At 45.4% G+C, this 14,341-nt stretch overlaps 2 protein-coding genes across 2 annotated transcripts in view; one reads left to right on the top strand and one right to left on the bottom strand.

The window, feature by feature from the left end:
- The window catches only part of MINAR1 (membrane integral NOTCH2 associated receptor 1), a 211,501-nt gene that overhangs the window by 173,288 nt on the left and 23,872 nt on the right, over positions 1–14,341 (top strand). The gene's annotated exons all lie outside the window — the stretch shown is intronic.
- Positions 382–4,013, bottom strand: BCL2A1 (BCL2 related protein A1). The gene is made up of 2 exons (XM_081839331.1): positions 2,969–4,013; positions 382–769 (listed from the first exon to the last, which is right to left on the bottom strand). Exons 1-2 carry the CDS (start codon positions 3,551–3,553, stop codon positions 662–664), a joined length of 693 nt encoding a protein of 230 aa, XP_081695457.1. The 5' UTR covers positions 3,554–4,013; the 3' UTR covers positions 382–661.

The following is a 14,341-nucleotide window of genomic DNA, read 5'->3' as shown; positions in this document are numbered from 1 at the left end:
ATAAAAATCTACTGGTAGTTAAGTGATTTCCTCCCAGCCACTGCTTCAGACTGCTGTATTCTGGCTATGTCCAGAAAATTCCAGACATATGGCAGCCCTGCCTGGACCACTGGGAGGCAGTTGGCAGAAAAACATCATATTTTTCCCTCGCTGATCCCTTCTTGAGTAACTAACAGCCTGTAGATCTTCTCTCAAGCTTTACTTCCTTCTTACTGCTTCTTCAGTATTAAGTGTTGGACTCTCTTTTTGTAAGATGGTTCTCAGAATGGCCTTGTTTGCCAGGAGTAAGAAACCTTTCTTTATTCTTTCAACCAGCAGTCTTAATGGACTATTTATTTCTGCTCTCCTCCGGTATATACACACACACATGGAGAGAGACCATTTCAACTTGATTATTTGAGAAGATTTAATGTAATCTGAAGGAAGCTGTCCGTGCATCATGCGATAACAGTTCTGATTTACCGCGAATTGTATCAGATGCAATGTTTCCAACACAGGCATACAAAAACATAAATAAATAACAGATAAATAAGTTTGGAAACGGGAAGGAAGAAGTGCTCCCTTTGGCTCAATAAGGCAGTCTTGGTTTTCTAATAGCAGGAATCCTTCCCGGAAGGCATGGTGATATAAATATCTGGTGGTCACCAAGGAACCAAGTTTGTCAGTAATACTGACTGAAGAACGAGAAAGCGGAGATGAGTTTTGTCTTGATGTAGTGCAAGGCCAGCCAGGGACTCTTCTCTTCACCCAACTTTGCAAGGAAGCTGTCCTGCAGTAGGGGAGAAGAATAACATTCTCATTAAGGGTCAGTTTATTATGACAAAGTGCTGTTTGCTTCCCCGTACCAAGAGGGCAAATTGGTTTGAAGGAAAGTGCTCAGATTATCTTTCTTTTTAAGCCAAGAATATTGCAGGACAGTGCTACCTTGGGTTAAGTACTTAATTCGTTCCGGAGGTCCGTTCTTAACCTGAAACTGTTCTTAACCTGAAGCACCACTTTAGCTAATGGGGCCTCCTGCTGCTGCCGTGCTGCCAGAGCACAATTTCTGTTCTCATCCTGAAGCAAAGTTCTTAACCTGAGGTACTATTTCTGGGTTAGCAGAGTCTGAAGCGTCTGTAACCTGAAGCATCTGTAACCCAAGGTACCACTGTACCCACTGTTGAATAGTGGAAAAGATGGACGAAGGCCACAACTCTGTTGGATTCATAGCTCTTTATTGCAGCAGTTAGAACTACTCCTGGAATCAGACTGACTGCAACCTAGCTGGCTGCTTTATATAATACTATATAACTTGAAACAGTAACAACTCACAACTAGCTAACCAATCAGCGGCAGTTTTCAATCCTTCATTTACATACTGGTGGCCCTGAGTGAGAACTGCCACTAATCTTAATACATAACACCCACCATTCTCTCTCTGCTAGCACAAGGGGTCCTGCACTAGTAGACAGGCACGTTTTACATTGTAGGGTAGAGGAATCCAATGCGATAGTCATGCTAACTCATTGTGCAACGGAACGCACAATCAATTGTGCAATAAAGTTACCAGTGACCTGCTTATAGACTCTCCTGGACACGGATATTCTGCTGGTGCAAAACATTTCGCAAGTGGGAAAAATATACTGCTGAGCGAGTTTGCCTTCGGCAGGAAGAGAACAGCCTTCCCCTGTTGTTTTGCATATAGCGTGTGGAAATTCAGAGCTAGGCTGTCTCCAAAGCTGGAGGTTCTATTAAGCTATCATGGCTGGAATAAAAAGTTAGCTTCTGTGAATTTGTCAGGTCTCTTTTTTTATTAAGGCGATTCAAGCTAAGCCAGCCAGCAGCAATTGTGGTATGGTAACTGAATATATTAAGGGATGCGGGCGGTGCTGTGGGTTAAACCACAGAGCCTAGGACTTGCCGATCAGAAGGTCGGCAGTTCGAATCCCCACAATGGGGTGAGCTCCCATTGCTCAGTCCCTGCTCCTCCCAACCTAGCAGGTCGAAAGCACATCAAAGTACAAGTAGATAAATAGGTACCACTCCGGCGGGAAGGTAAACATCGTTTCCATGCACTGTTCTGGTTCGCCAGAAGCGGCTTAGTCATGCTGGCCACATGACCCGGAAGCTGTACGCTGGCTCCCTCGGCCAATAAAGCGAGATGAGCGCCGCAACCCCAGAGTCGGTCACGACTGAACCTAATGGTCAGGGGTCCCTTTACCTTTACCTAATTGTATATATTGGGTGAAAATTTGCTTTCTTTTATCTGTCCTGCTTATCTCCATTGCTTGTCTCTTCAATTTAAAGTTCAAGCAACAACCGAATGATGCACAATCACGCACGCACACACTGAACCCAGAAGTAGCCCAAAACTTCATAACGGTGTCATGAAAGGGAGTGGAGCAGGGCGAAATGGAGTGGGCTTATGCACACTCAGCTGACACATGTGGGGGTTCAGAGCATAACTCCCACGCAAAACAAGGATTGCCTGTATTATAGAGAAGCACTGTAACAAAACACCATTTACAGTGCCAGCACTTGGCTATTGTTGTGCGACCTGAGAAAGCAATACAGTCGTACCTTGGTTGTCGAACACCCTGGAAATCGGACATTTTGGCTCCTGAACACTGCAAACCTGGAAGTGAGTGTTCAGGTTTGCGAATGTTCCTTGGAACCAGAACATCCGATGGGGCTTCCGTGGCTTCTGATTGGCTGCAGGAGCTTCTGCTGATTTTAACCCTCAGTGCCTGAGGGGGGAGGAGATGGTATTTCAGGTATTTGGGTCCCAGTGCCAGATTAGCAAACTGAGTAGGCACCTTTTAGGATCCCCACGACAACAGAGGAAAAGTAATATTTGATATTGAAAGAAAATGACAAACCAGCTTTCTTAGCTAGGGGCCTCCGTGGGGTTTAATCCAGTACTATAGGGACCCAAGTCATTTAAGGTTTTAAACAATGCCCAACTGAGGAAACTGAGCAGCAAACTTACCCAGCCTCCATTTTCGCTGATCCACGTAGCTTTGGTGTTTATAAATTCAGTGACACAGTGGCAAATCGGTTCCACGTTTTCTCTTGTCAAAGGAACTCCGTGCTGACGCAACTTCTTTGCGATAATTCCTGCGAAGACGAATATTGTCAAAATCCGTCCCCAGTTGGTGTTCCCGTCGGCAAATTCCTGTGCCATCACCTGGCTGAAAATGTCCCTGGCCTCCTCAACAGAACTGATCTTGATGGAGCACCAAATTGGCTTTATCTTCTCCTCCACTTCTTCCTGAAGCGAAGGTGCTACTCTTGCCAAGACTTGGGCAACTCGACTCGGGGCAGCGTCCAGTTCGGCATCCTCACAAACGTGTTTCAAGTAGTCTTGGACCAAAGTGTAAACAGACTGCAACTGGTTGTTTTCCATTGAGAAACGAGCACAGAGGGCAAAATGCAAGCTTTGACCTCGACAATGCAGCTTCAAATGATTTTCAGGTTGCTTGAGAGCTGAACTTAGTAACTTTTCATGCAATGGTTTCCTCAATGGGGGTGGGGTGGAATTTTTCGCCACACTTTCAAGAAAGTCCATTTGCATGCAGCTTGTGGCTAGGAAATGGAAGTTTCCAGCGTGGGAAAAAAAACAGGTTTCCAGCTTAGACTTCCCCTAAAATGATTTATGAGTTCTCTAAATGCAGATAGAGGAACCGTTAAAAGTTATAACACAGTGGAACCTCGGTTGTTGAAAGTAATCCGTTTCGGAAGACTGTTTGACTTTTGAAACGTTCAACTACCGAGGTGCAATGGGCAGTCAGCAAAATCCATTGAAAAAATGGAGAAACATTCCTCAGAAGCCATTTGCCGCCCAAGGCACGTTTGGAAATGGAAGCATTCACTTTCGGGTTGTCGGTGTTCGGAAGCCGAAATGTTCGACTTCCAAAGCATTCGACAACCGAGGTTCCACTGTATATTAAAAACCCAAGTAATCAGCAGCTGCAACCTGGCATATTAATGTTGCTAGATCAAGTAGGTTTACACAGGATCAGATCTGTATACAAGACAATCAGTGTGTGTGTGTGTGTGTGTGTGTGTGTGTGTGTGTGTGTGTGTGTAGACACACATAAGCATTGCTGCAAGCTGATGTACCAGCACAAGGGTTCATAGAAATGTTAGCATCCTGATTTTGGCATGGCATCAGTTCCAAGACCTAACGCCAACCTCAATAATAGTACTTTGGAGTAAAGAACCAGAGCAGTGTAGTGCTGGGATCAGAGTCTTGGATTAGGGCTGGAAATTCTCTGTTTGGTCATTTCAGATGAACTGGCTATCTTCCAGTCTAACCCACCTTGCAGGGTTGCTGTGAAGATGCTGTCAGTGAGGGTAAGTGCATTGCCTTAAGTTCCTTGGAGGAAAACACTGGATATTTGTGGAATGTTCATAGGTCAGGGGTAGAGCGTCTGCTTTGCAAACAGAAAGTCCAAGGTTCAGCCCCTGACTTCTCCGGGAGAGGCTGGGAGACACCCCAGTCTGAACCCTAGAGAGCCTACTGAGATAGATGGACCAATAGGCTGGTGTGGAACAAGGCAGCTTCTCATGTTCTTATGAATGTAGCTGATTAAATAAAGGTGTTGGGGAAAGCAAGCTATGTCATGTTCCGTTAACAGATGAGTAGGACCTTGCTGACTTCTGTTATAAGAATTTTAAGCTCTCAAATATAGAATAAATATTCATAAGGTAAAGGTAAAGGGACCCCTGACCATTAGGTCCAGTCGTGTCCAACTCTGGGGTTGCGGTGCTCATCTTGCTTTACTGGCTGAGGGAGCCAGCGTACAGCTTCCGGGTCATGTGGCCAGCATGACTAAACCGCTTCTGGCGAACCAGAGCAGCGCACGGAAACGCCGTTTACCTTCCCGTCGGAGTGGTACCTATTTATCTACTTGCACTTTGACGTGCTTTTGAACTGCTAGGTTGGCAGGAGCAGGGACCGGGCAACGGGAGCTCACCCCGTCGTGGGGATTTGAACCGCCGACCTTTTGATCGGCAAGTCCTAGGCTCTGTGGTTTAACCCACGTCATAAATGCACACATAACAAAATGCATCTCTGGCTTATTAGTGGGGCATAGGAATTCATTCTTTTTTCCCCCATTCAAAATATAGTCCAGCCCACCACATGGTCTGAGGGATGGTGGACCGGCTCATGGCTGAAAAAGGTTGCTGACCCCTGGCGTGGACCCTCATTTTTAAACGGAAAAGGGAGATAAGGCTTCACCAAAAATGTTAGAATGCCACAAGTATGTGTCCTGGCCAGGCCTGCGTCCCTTACAGAGATTTTCATAGGAAACAGATGTTTCCCTTCAGACAGGATAGGTGGACCTCTAAGATGAGCAACTCATCCCTTGAGCGCAAGACTGCTGCTGAAAATGCTTTTAAATGTCTTTAAACCTGCCCAAAGTGCTTTGAAACTGTAATAATAATAATAATAATAATAATAAGAAGAAGAAGAAGAAGAAGAAGAAGAAGAAGAAGAAGAAGAAGAAGAAGAAGAAGAAATTTTATTTATATCCCGCCCTCCCCAGCCGAAGCCGGGCTCAGGGCGGCTAACAACACTAAAACAGTACAACATTATAAAACATTATAAAATGAATTAAAATCAAAATTGATGGCAACCATAAACTAAAGTCTTGTAAAGATTGCCAAAGGAGGGAGTCAGGCTGCGCCCTGACCAAAGGCCAGGTGGAACAGCTCTGTCTTGCAGGCCCTGCGGAAAGATGTCAAGTCCTGCAGGGCCCTTGTCTCTTGTGACAGAGCGTTCCACCAGGTTGGAGCCGCAGCCGAAAAAGCCCTGGCTCTAGTTGAGGCCAGCCTAACCTCTCTGTGGCTTGGGACCTTCAAGGTGTTTTTATTTGAAGACCGTAAGTTCCTCTGTGGGGCATACCAGGAGAGGCGGTCCCGTAGGTACGAGGGCCCTAGGCCGTATAGGGCTTTGAAGGTTAAAACCAGCACCTTAAACCTGATCCTGTACTCCACCGGGAGCCAGTGCAGCTTGTATAGCACCGGATGAATGTGATCTCTAAGCGAAGACCCCGTAAGGAGTCTCGCTGCGGCATTCTGCACCCGCTGGAGTTTCTGGGTCAGTCTCAAGGGCAGCCCCACGTAGAGCGAGTTACAATAATCCAGTCTGGAGGTGACCGTCGCGTGGATCACAGTGGCTAGGTCAGGGCGAGAGAGGTAAGGAGCCAACTGCTTAACTTGGCGGAGATGAAAAAATGCCGCCTTTGTTATAGCTGCAATCTGCGCCTCCATGGAGAGGGAGGTATCGAAGATTACACCCAAACTCTTAACGGACGGTGCTGGCACTAATTGCACCCCCGCAAGAGATGGTGTAGCACCCTGCTTGTGGTTAACGCTTAGCTGGAATGAAATATTCAACGCAGCAATAGAGAAATTAAAATAGTAATTTATTTGTCAGACAAATAAATAAGAGGCTCAGTGGTACGTGGTTACCAAGCTCTGGCCTGGCCTCCTGCCATTCTGGCCAGCACTTATATTCCCTTAATCCAGCCCCCTTTGCTCCTCCTGTGGCTGCCTCTGTCCAATCAGCCTGGTTGAAATTCCTATTGGCTGTTTGCTAGAGCCAATCACAAAAGATACACCCACAAAAGATACACCCACTTCCTTGCCCTTATATGGGAGACAAAGAGCTATATATAAATGACAAATAAGTAATAATATATCTTACATGGAATCTTAATTACCAGCTCACCTCTTGCCCTTCTTGCCCTATTGCCTTCTAAAACAAATGGTTTAATCTTACATTTTATGTTCAACAGATGTCAAGGATCTTGAGTTTCACATAAACATTGAAAGATTTCCTTCATTTAATGTTTCTAAACAAAATGCCTGACAACTATATATCAAGACTGCCCGGATGGCGTCTTCTGTCTGGCAGGGGGGGCTAGGCTGGTGGCTGACTTAATTTCAGGATAAATACAACTCTTACAACCATATGAAATAAGAATCTAGCATTCCTTAAATCCTTTGCATAATTACATTTAAGCCAATATATTTAAGCTAATATATTTCATACATTTATCATAGGTAGCCTCTTAAAAGAATAAAGCTTTTCAAAGTAAAAAGGAAGGAACTCAATAAAACACAGCTTTTAAAAGAAGCCTCTTCAAAAATGTTCTCTTTTTCTGTCAGCTAAATGTTTTTCCCTTTTGCTCCTGGCCTTTCAACCTTAGAAAGAAGATCTGGCTCATTTTACTGGGAGGCACATTAGTATTATCTTTCCCCATTCCTAATGGTGTTTTCTCAGCCTTGGGGCAGCATATGTAATTTCCCCTTTTTATGACTTTGAGAATTGTTTTTCTACTATAAATCAATGGGGCCCTTCTTGTCTTAGGAGGAAAAACATCTTGCCAAGGTTCTTTTAGGCAGCTGGTCTTTTGCCTGGCATGAAACATTTGAAAATCCTTTTTTTAAGCTCATTTTTAAAATGCAAGCCCTGATTAAACATATAGAAGCTTTGATAAAAATGCAGGCTTATGATTAGATGCCTCATTCCCCCCTTTCAAGCTCAAGGACCTTCATCCCAAGTGTCCTTGATAGCTTGACCTTCATCATATTCCTGAGGTAAAGCTCTGTATAGGGCCATGATATGAGGTAGAGTTTCATTTGAAACCATCTTGCTAATTGTACTTCTAAAACATGAAATGATACATGGCATCATACATAAAACCAATACTACTACTGTCAAGAAAAACAAGCAAGACAATAGTATCCCTTTGAGTCCTGTGACATTAGGTAACCAATTGGTGAGCCATCCCATATCCCATCCTTCCCATGTTTGTACTGGGACATGTGCTATATTCTCCATCTTTGTGGCCAACACACGGATTGCCTCACCATTATCAGAAATGTTAAAGCAACAGGCATTCCCTGTCAAGTTCAAGACTCCACATAGGCCTCCCTGCCTGGCAAGTACATAATCCATTCCCATTTTCAGCTGCAAAATGGCGGCTCTACTTTCATCCAACTGTTGTGCAATAAGTCTCAAACTCTGGGCCGTTGCATTGGTTACAAGTTCCACTACTGCTTGCAATCGAATTATTCTGTTTAGATTATAAATAGGATCCCGTGCCCCTTGTATGAGCTCACCAGGATTCCAGGAGGCAGGATCATAATAGGCTATAATGCGCTCTGGCGGCCAATCATCAGTACCGCTCCAACTTTGGGTACTTCCTCCTGCTATATGAGAAATATCAGCATTCCTTCGTGTTCGCCTGGCCGAACTAGTGGGCATAATCCACATTGGTGGTAATACCCAACCCAAGAAACAAGTCCCACTCCATTTGGAAGGGAGTTTCTTGTATGCCCATTCTCCACATATCCACCACAACCATCGGGTCTGAGGTTTTTGGTACGGGGAATACAGAAGGCGAAATACCAAAAGGGGTAGAGAGTTCACAGTGCAGTATGTTAGATTGCCTTCTTCTGTCACAGTTATGTTCCACACCACTTTCCATGCATGAATAAAAGGAGGTGCACAGGGCAAGGCATTCCGAGTTCGATAGGTAGTACCGTGTGCCCAGGTATGACTATTCTTCTTATAATCCCAAGTATAGTGACAATGAGAAGAGCCTATCATGGGAGAATCAGCTGCATCTGATGATTTATGTACACAGAATTCCCCTTGTACAGGTATAACTCGTAATGGTTTAGTTGAGTTCCATCCGGGGAAATTCTGTATTTCAGTTTGGTGTGGCATTTCGCTTACCATACCAATGGCATCTAATGGTATTGGTAATAAGGGCATACCTCCCTCTGAATCATCTGGCCCAAGAGAGCAAACAAGGCAATTGGTCCTATTTGCAACATTAGCTACCATTTCAGCTAAACCTACCCACATATTGTGGTCATGGCTGAATCCATATTTAGCCAATTTGGTCAGATTCAAGGACCCTTCCCCTTCCCAAGGGATCAGGATTAATAATAAAATCATGTTGATGTCTAGTATATGCATTCCTTCCACAAAAGATTACCTTATTGTGATAGCAAATAATTATTAGCCCCAATATAATTCCCCCAGTGACAGAAATGGGGAACCACCAAGACCAAAACATATATCCCGAGGATCCCCAATGAGTAATATCTCTGATAATTGTTCCACAAGGGGGGGGCAGTCAATCAATTGTATTAGAGAATCTTTCCGTTCACAGTCGCTGGTTCAGACGCTCCTCAAGCTTCAGGCGTGCGCAGGTCAGCCAGCTTCCAGGTTGTGGCTGCAGCAGGCCGGTCGTCAAATGTTGCCCGTGACCTAGCCCGTTCCCGGTAGGGCTAGATACAGGGGTTTTTGGAGAGAGTTAGTTTTAAAGGATTAGAGGGGTCACCTTTGCACGTCCAACTGCCTTCAGACTTCTTCAAACGAGAGTGATGAATCCAGGGGGTCACCTCAGCTACCTTCACCGCTGTTGGAGTAGAGAGCAAGACGGTGTAAGGTCCACGCCACTTAGGTGCAAGTGGATCACGTTTCCACTCTTTCACCCATACGCTATCGCCAGCCTGGAACTGATGAATCGGCTCGGCAATGCTGCACGGCGTGCGCTCGAGGGCCCACCTGTTAAGAGAAACAAAAACACGGGAGAGAGATTGCACTTGTTCCTGTGTCACATGGTCTCCTATTTGTTTAAGGTCAGCTGGAATATCCTGAACAAAGGAGGGCGGTCTCCCATACAGGAGCTCAAAAGGTGACAACTTAAGTCTTTTTGTGGGTGCACACCGAACACGAAACAGTGTTATGGGTAACACATCTACCCATCCCAATCCCGTTTCCTGGGTTAATTTTGCCAATTGGGTTTTCAGAGTCCGATTCATTCTTTCAGTTTTCCCTGAACTCTGAGGCCTATATGCTGTATGCAGTCTCCATTTTACTTGTAGGACTCGACATACATCTTGTACTACTTGATCAATGAACGCTGGCCCATTATCACTTCCAATGCATCTAGGTAATCCAAACCTTGGGATCAATTCAGTGAGGAGTCTTTTAGTTACCTCTCGTGCCTTTTCAGTTCGGGTGGGAAAAGCTTCAACCCATCCGGTAAGAGTATCTACAAACACAAGGAGATACTTGAATCCCTTAGAAGGGACCAGCTCTGTGAAGTCCACAATTAGGCTTTCCATGGGGACGTATCCCACATGCTGAATTCCAGGAGGTTGTACCGGTCCCTGCCTGGGATTGTTTTTAGCACAAAGAACACATTTCTGTGAAATGCAAGTTGCTAATTGTGATAGATTAATAATATACAACTTCCGACTGAGACTCTCTCTAGTTGCAGTACCGCCAAGGTGAGTAGATTCATGATAATTTCTTACAATTGTGCCTGCTAGATGATGAGGTACATAAATCCTATTGTCCGGCAGGATCATCCAACCGTCCTTCACAACTGCTCCTTCCTGTTCAGCCCACTTCCTCTCTTCTGGGGTATAGTGAGGTTTAACTTCTTCTGGAACTACCTCTGGTATGAGGGCTGCTATAAATCCTCCCACAGGCTTTTGGGCTGCCTCTCGGGCTGCTTTGTCAGCAGCATGATTTCCTCTGGTTATTGGATCCCTCCCTCGTCCATGACCTTTGCAGTGCATTACAGCAATCTGTTCTGGAGCCCATACTGCTTCTAACAGGATTTCTACTTCAGGTCCATATTTCAAGGCCTTCCCGTGGGCTCCGATTAGACCTCTTTCTTTCCATAGAGCTCCATGTGCATGCAGGGTTAAGAAGGCATATTTTGAGTCAGTATAGATGTTTGCCTTACATCCGGCTGCCAATTGCAGAGCTCTAGTTAAACCTATAAGTTCAGCCTTTTGTGCTGAGGTGCCAGCAGGCAAAGCTTCAGCTTCCACAACTTCCTCATTGGTGACCACAGCATATCCTGCTCGTCTGGCACCTTCATGCAGGTAACTGCTACCATCAGTATAATATACAACATCTGGATTTTTTAATGGTTCATCTTTCAGATCAGGTCTACTGGAATAAACTTCATCCATTATTTGGAGACAATCATGTGATTCCTCATCATCTACCTCTGGTAGGGGCAGCAAAGTCGCTGGATTGAGCATATTCACTACTCGTAGATGAATCCTGGGATTTTCACACAATAGGCCTTGGTATCTAGCCATCCTTGGGTTCGTTAGCCAATAACTACCCTTATATTCCATGAGTGTCAGAACAGCATGAGGTACATTCACATACATCGTCTGGCCAAAGGTAAATTTATCAGCTTCTTTGACAAGGCTCGCAGTGGCCGCTACTGCCCTTAGGCATGGAGGCCATCCTTTTGCTACTGAGTCCAATTGTTTAGACAAATAAGCTACTGGACGGTTCCAACTTCCTAATCTCTGGGTCAGGACTGCCGCTGCAATCCCATTCTGTTCATGTACATACAGCTGAAAGGGTTTTTCCGAATTAGGCAATCCAAGGGCTGGTGCCTCCATAAGTCGCTGTTTGATAACTAAAAAGGCTTGTTTCTGCTCAGGTCCCCATACGAATGGGTCCTTTTCTGCACCTCGAGTGCTTTCATGTAAGGGCTTGGCCAGACTACTGAAATCAGGTATCCATAGTCTACAAAACCCCGCTGTTCCCAGGAATCCCCTAAGTTGTTTTCTTGTGGTAGGTTCCTTGATAAGGCAAATAGCTTCTTTCCTCTCTGGTCTCAATGCTCGTTGTTGGTGTGAGATGTCAAAGCCCAAATATTTGACCTTTTCTAAACATAACTGTGCCTTTTTCTGGGAAACTCGGTAGCCAGCTTCCCAGAGCAAGTGGAGCAGTTCCTCTGTCCCTTCTTTACAGGTATCAAAATCCTTTGCAGCTAGTATAAGATCATCCACATATTGCAGAACCACCTTTTCTCCCGGTGTTGAGGGGTAACTTGTTAGATCCCTCGCCAAGGCAGTGCCAAATAAAGTTGGGGAATTTTTGAATCCTTGGGGCAATCTTGTCCAGGTTAGCTGGCCTTTTGTTCCTGTCAAAGGGTCTTCCCACTGGAAGGCAAATATAGGTTGGCTCTGTGGTGCCAGCCGGCAACAGAAGAATGCATCTTTCAAGTCCAATACAGTAAAAAATGTTGCTTCTGGTGGGATCAAACTCAGCAAGGTATATGGGTTTGGTACATTTGGGTGCAAGGTCTCGATAGCCTGGTTTACGAGCCTCAAGTCCTGCACTGGCCTGTATTCATCTGTCCCAGGTTTTCGAACAGGCAAAAGGGGTGTGTTCCATTCTGATTGGCAAGGCTTAAGCAGACCATATTTTAATAGGCGGTCCAAATGTTTCTGGATGCCCTCCGCTGCTCGCCGGGGTAAGGGATATTGCTTTACAGATACAGGGGTAGCCATAGGTTTTAGGGTTACTACAATTGGAGCTATATTCTTAGCCATTCCTGGTGGGCTATTTTCAGCCCATACTCCTGGTGGCACCTGTAGAGTTCGGAGGAGCTTGTCTAATTCTGTATCCAATGTGGGTTGGACTTGCAAGGCTGACATTAGGCGCCATGATTGTTCCTTAGGTACTGAGAGGGTAATTATTCCTGCTGCTTTTGATGGCAGTTTCATTTCTGGACCTCGAGGAGTGAAAGTGATTTGGGCCTGCAATTTGGACAGCATATCTCTACCTAAGAGAGGTATTGGACACTCAGGTATATACAAAAACTGATGGGTTAAACGATGTCCCCCAATCTGGCATTCCAAAGGTTGGAGGAAAGACCTCTTGGCTGACTGTCCAGTGGCACTTTTAATGACTACACTTTTGGATGCCTTTTTCTGCAATAGTTCTGGGAGTACTGAGTATTCAGCCCCAGTATCAATCATAAAGTCTATTAAATGGCTCCCTAATTGAATCGTGACCGTGGGCTCCTGGAAGCCTAACTTTATGGAGTCCGGTCGTTCCTAGTCTTGGGTAAAATCCTCTTCTGCCAGTCCAATGAAATTGTCTCTACTCCGTCCCTGTCCTGGTCTCTGATATCTTCCATCTCGGATCATTCCCCGTCCCCGTCCCTGATTTCTTGGGCCGGAGCCGGAGCCTGGGCCTGGGCCTGGGCGCACTTCTTCCAACCTCAGGGGTTCAGGACACTCCCGCTTCCAATGACCCTCCTTCTTGCAATTTGCACATTGATTCCTTCCCAGTGGTGGATTCCTTCCTCGCCCTCGCCCTCCATTTAAGGGGCGGTGGTCTTGCTTCACTGCTGTGGCTAGCATTACCATCTTTTCCTTCTGCCACTTCTTCTTCTCTTGTTTCTCAGCCTCATCCCTATTCCGATAAACTCGGCGTGCAATGGCCATAATTTGGCTCATCAGCATCCCTTCCCATCCTTCTGATTTCTGAATTTTCTTACGAATGTCAGAAGCGCACTGGGCCACAAATGTAGCAGTAATCATTCTGCTGTTTTCAGGGGCTTCAGGGTCAAAAGGAGTCCATATACGATAGGCTTCTTGCAGCCTCTCTAAAAAGTCTCCCGGACTCTCATTTGGTTTTTGTTCTACTTCTGAGACTTTAGACATATTAGTGGGCTTCTGGCATGCCCTGCGGATACCTTGCACAAGTGTCTGGCGGTAGGTGGTGAGTCTGGCCAGGTGAATTGCATTGTTTGGATCCCAATTAGGATCTTCCAAGGGAAAGTTATCTTGGAGATGACGGTCAACATTATAAATATTTCCCACTCTGGCCTGCTCACGCAAATATATCTGTGCCTTTTCAATTATGTCTCTCCTTTCCTCAGTGGTGAACAGAGTATTTAGGAGCTGGCGACAATCTGTCCAAGTAGGGCTATGAGTATTTACTATTGAAGTCACCAAGTCCATCATAGCCTGAGGTTTTTCTGCAAAAGATGGGGTGTGTGTTTTCCAATTCATCAGATCTGTAGTTGTGAATGGAATATATTGCAGGGTCGAAGTTCGAGGTGGCCGTGGTCCGGGTTGCCCATTAACCAGCGCAGGCTCCTCAAGTGCATCAAATACTCTTCTAAGAGGGGCTACTACGTGATCTTTCTCTTCACTTTGCTCTAGGGGCCTCAAATCATAGGGGATGGTATCTGTCGCAAGGCGTTCTTTTAGCAGCTTTATACGCCTGGCTGTATTGCTTGCTGACCGAGCAAGGTCTCCCTGTAACTTCTGTAATATTTCTCTGGGACTTGGATGCACAGGGGTTTGGGGTGGGCAATCAGTTGTTCCACTAAAGGAGACTGTAGATGGAGGTCTATTAGGAGTCACAGGTGGAATAACCACTTCTGCTTGGGCTTTATTATAGAACTCCAATGCCTCCTGAAGATATTTATCATAATCTATCAAGGAATCAAGCTCTGTGACTCCACTCCCATTATTCATTCCAGTTTCTTGCCTT

This window comes from Podarcis erhardii (genome assembly GCF_964252035.2).
Source record: "Podarcis erhardii genome assembly, chromosome: 14".
In the NCBI taxonomy this organism is placed as follows: Eukaryota; Metazoa; Chordata; class Lepidosauria; order Squamata; family Lacertidae; genus Podarcis; species Podarcis erhardii.
The sequence above is the reverse complement of the archived record's forward strand: the minus strand, read 5'-3'. Positions and strand labels throughout refer to the sequence as shown.

Coding starts and splice junctions, on each gene's coding strand:
- BCL2A1 (XM_081839331.1), bottom strand. CDS start 3,553: ATGCAAATGGACTTTCTTGAAAGTGTGGCGAAAAATTCCACCCCACCC. Junction 770..2,968: donor TCAGCGAAAATGGAGGCTGG/GTAAGTTTGCTG, acceptor CCCCTACTGCAG/GACAGCTTCCTTGCAAAGTT.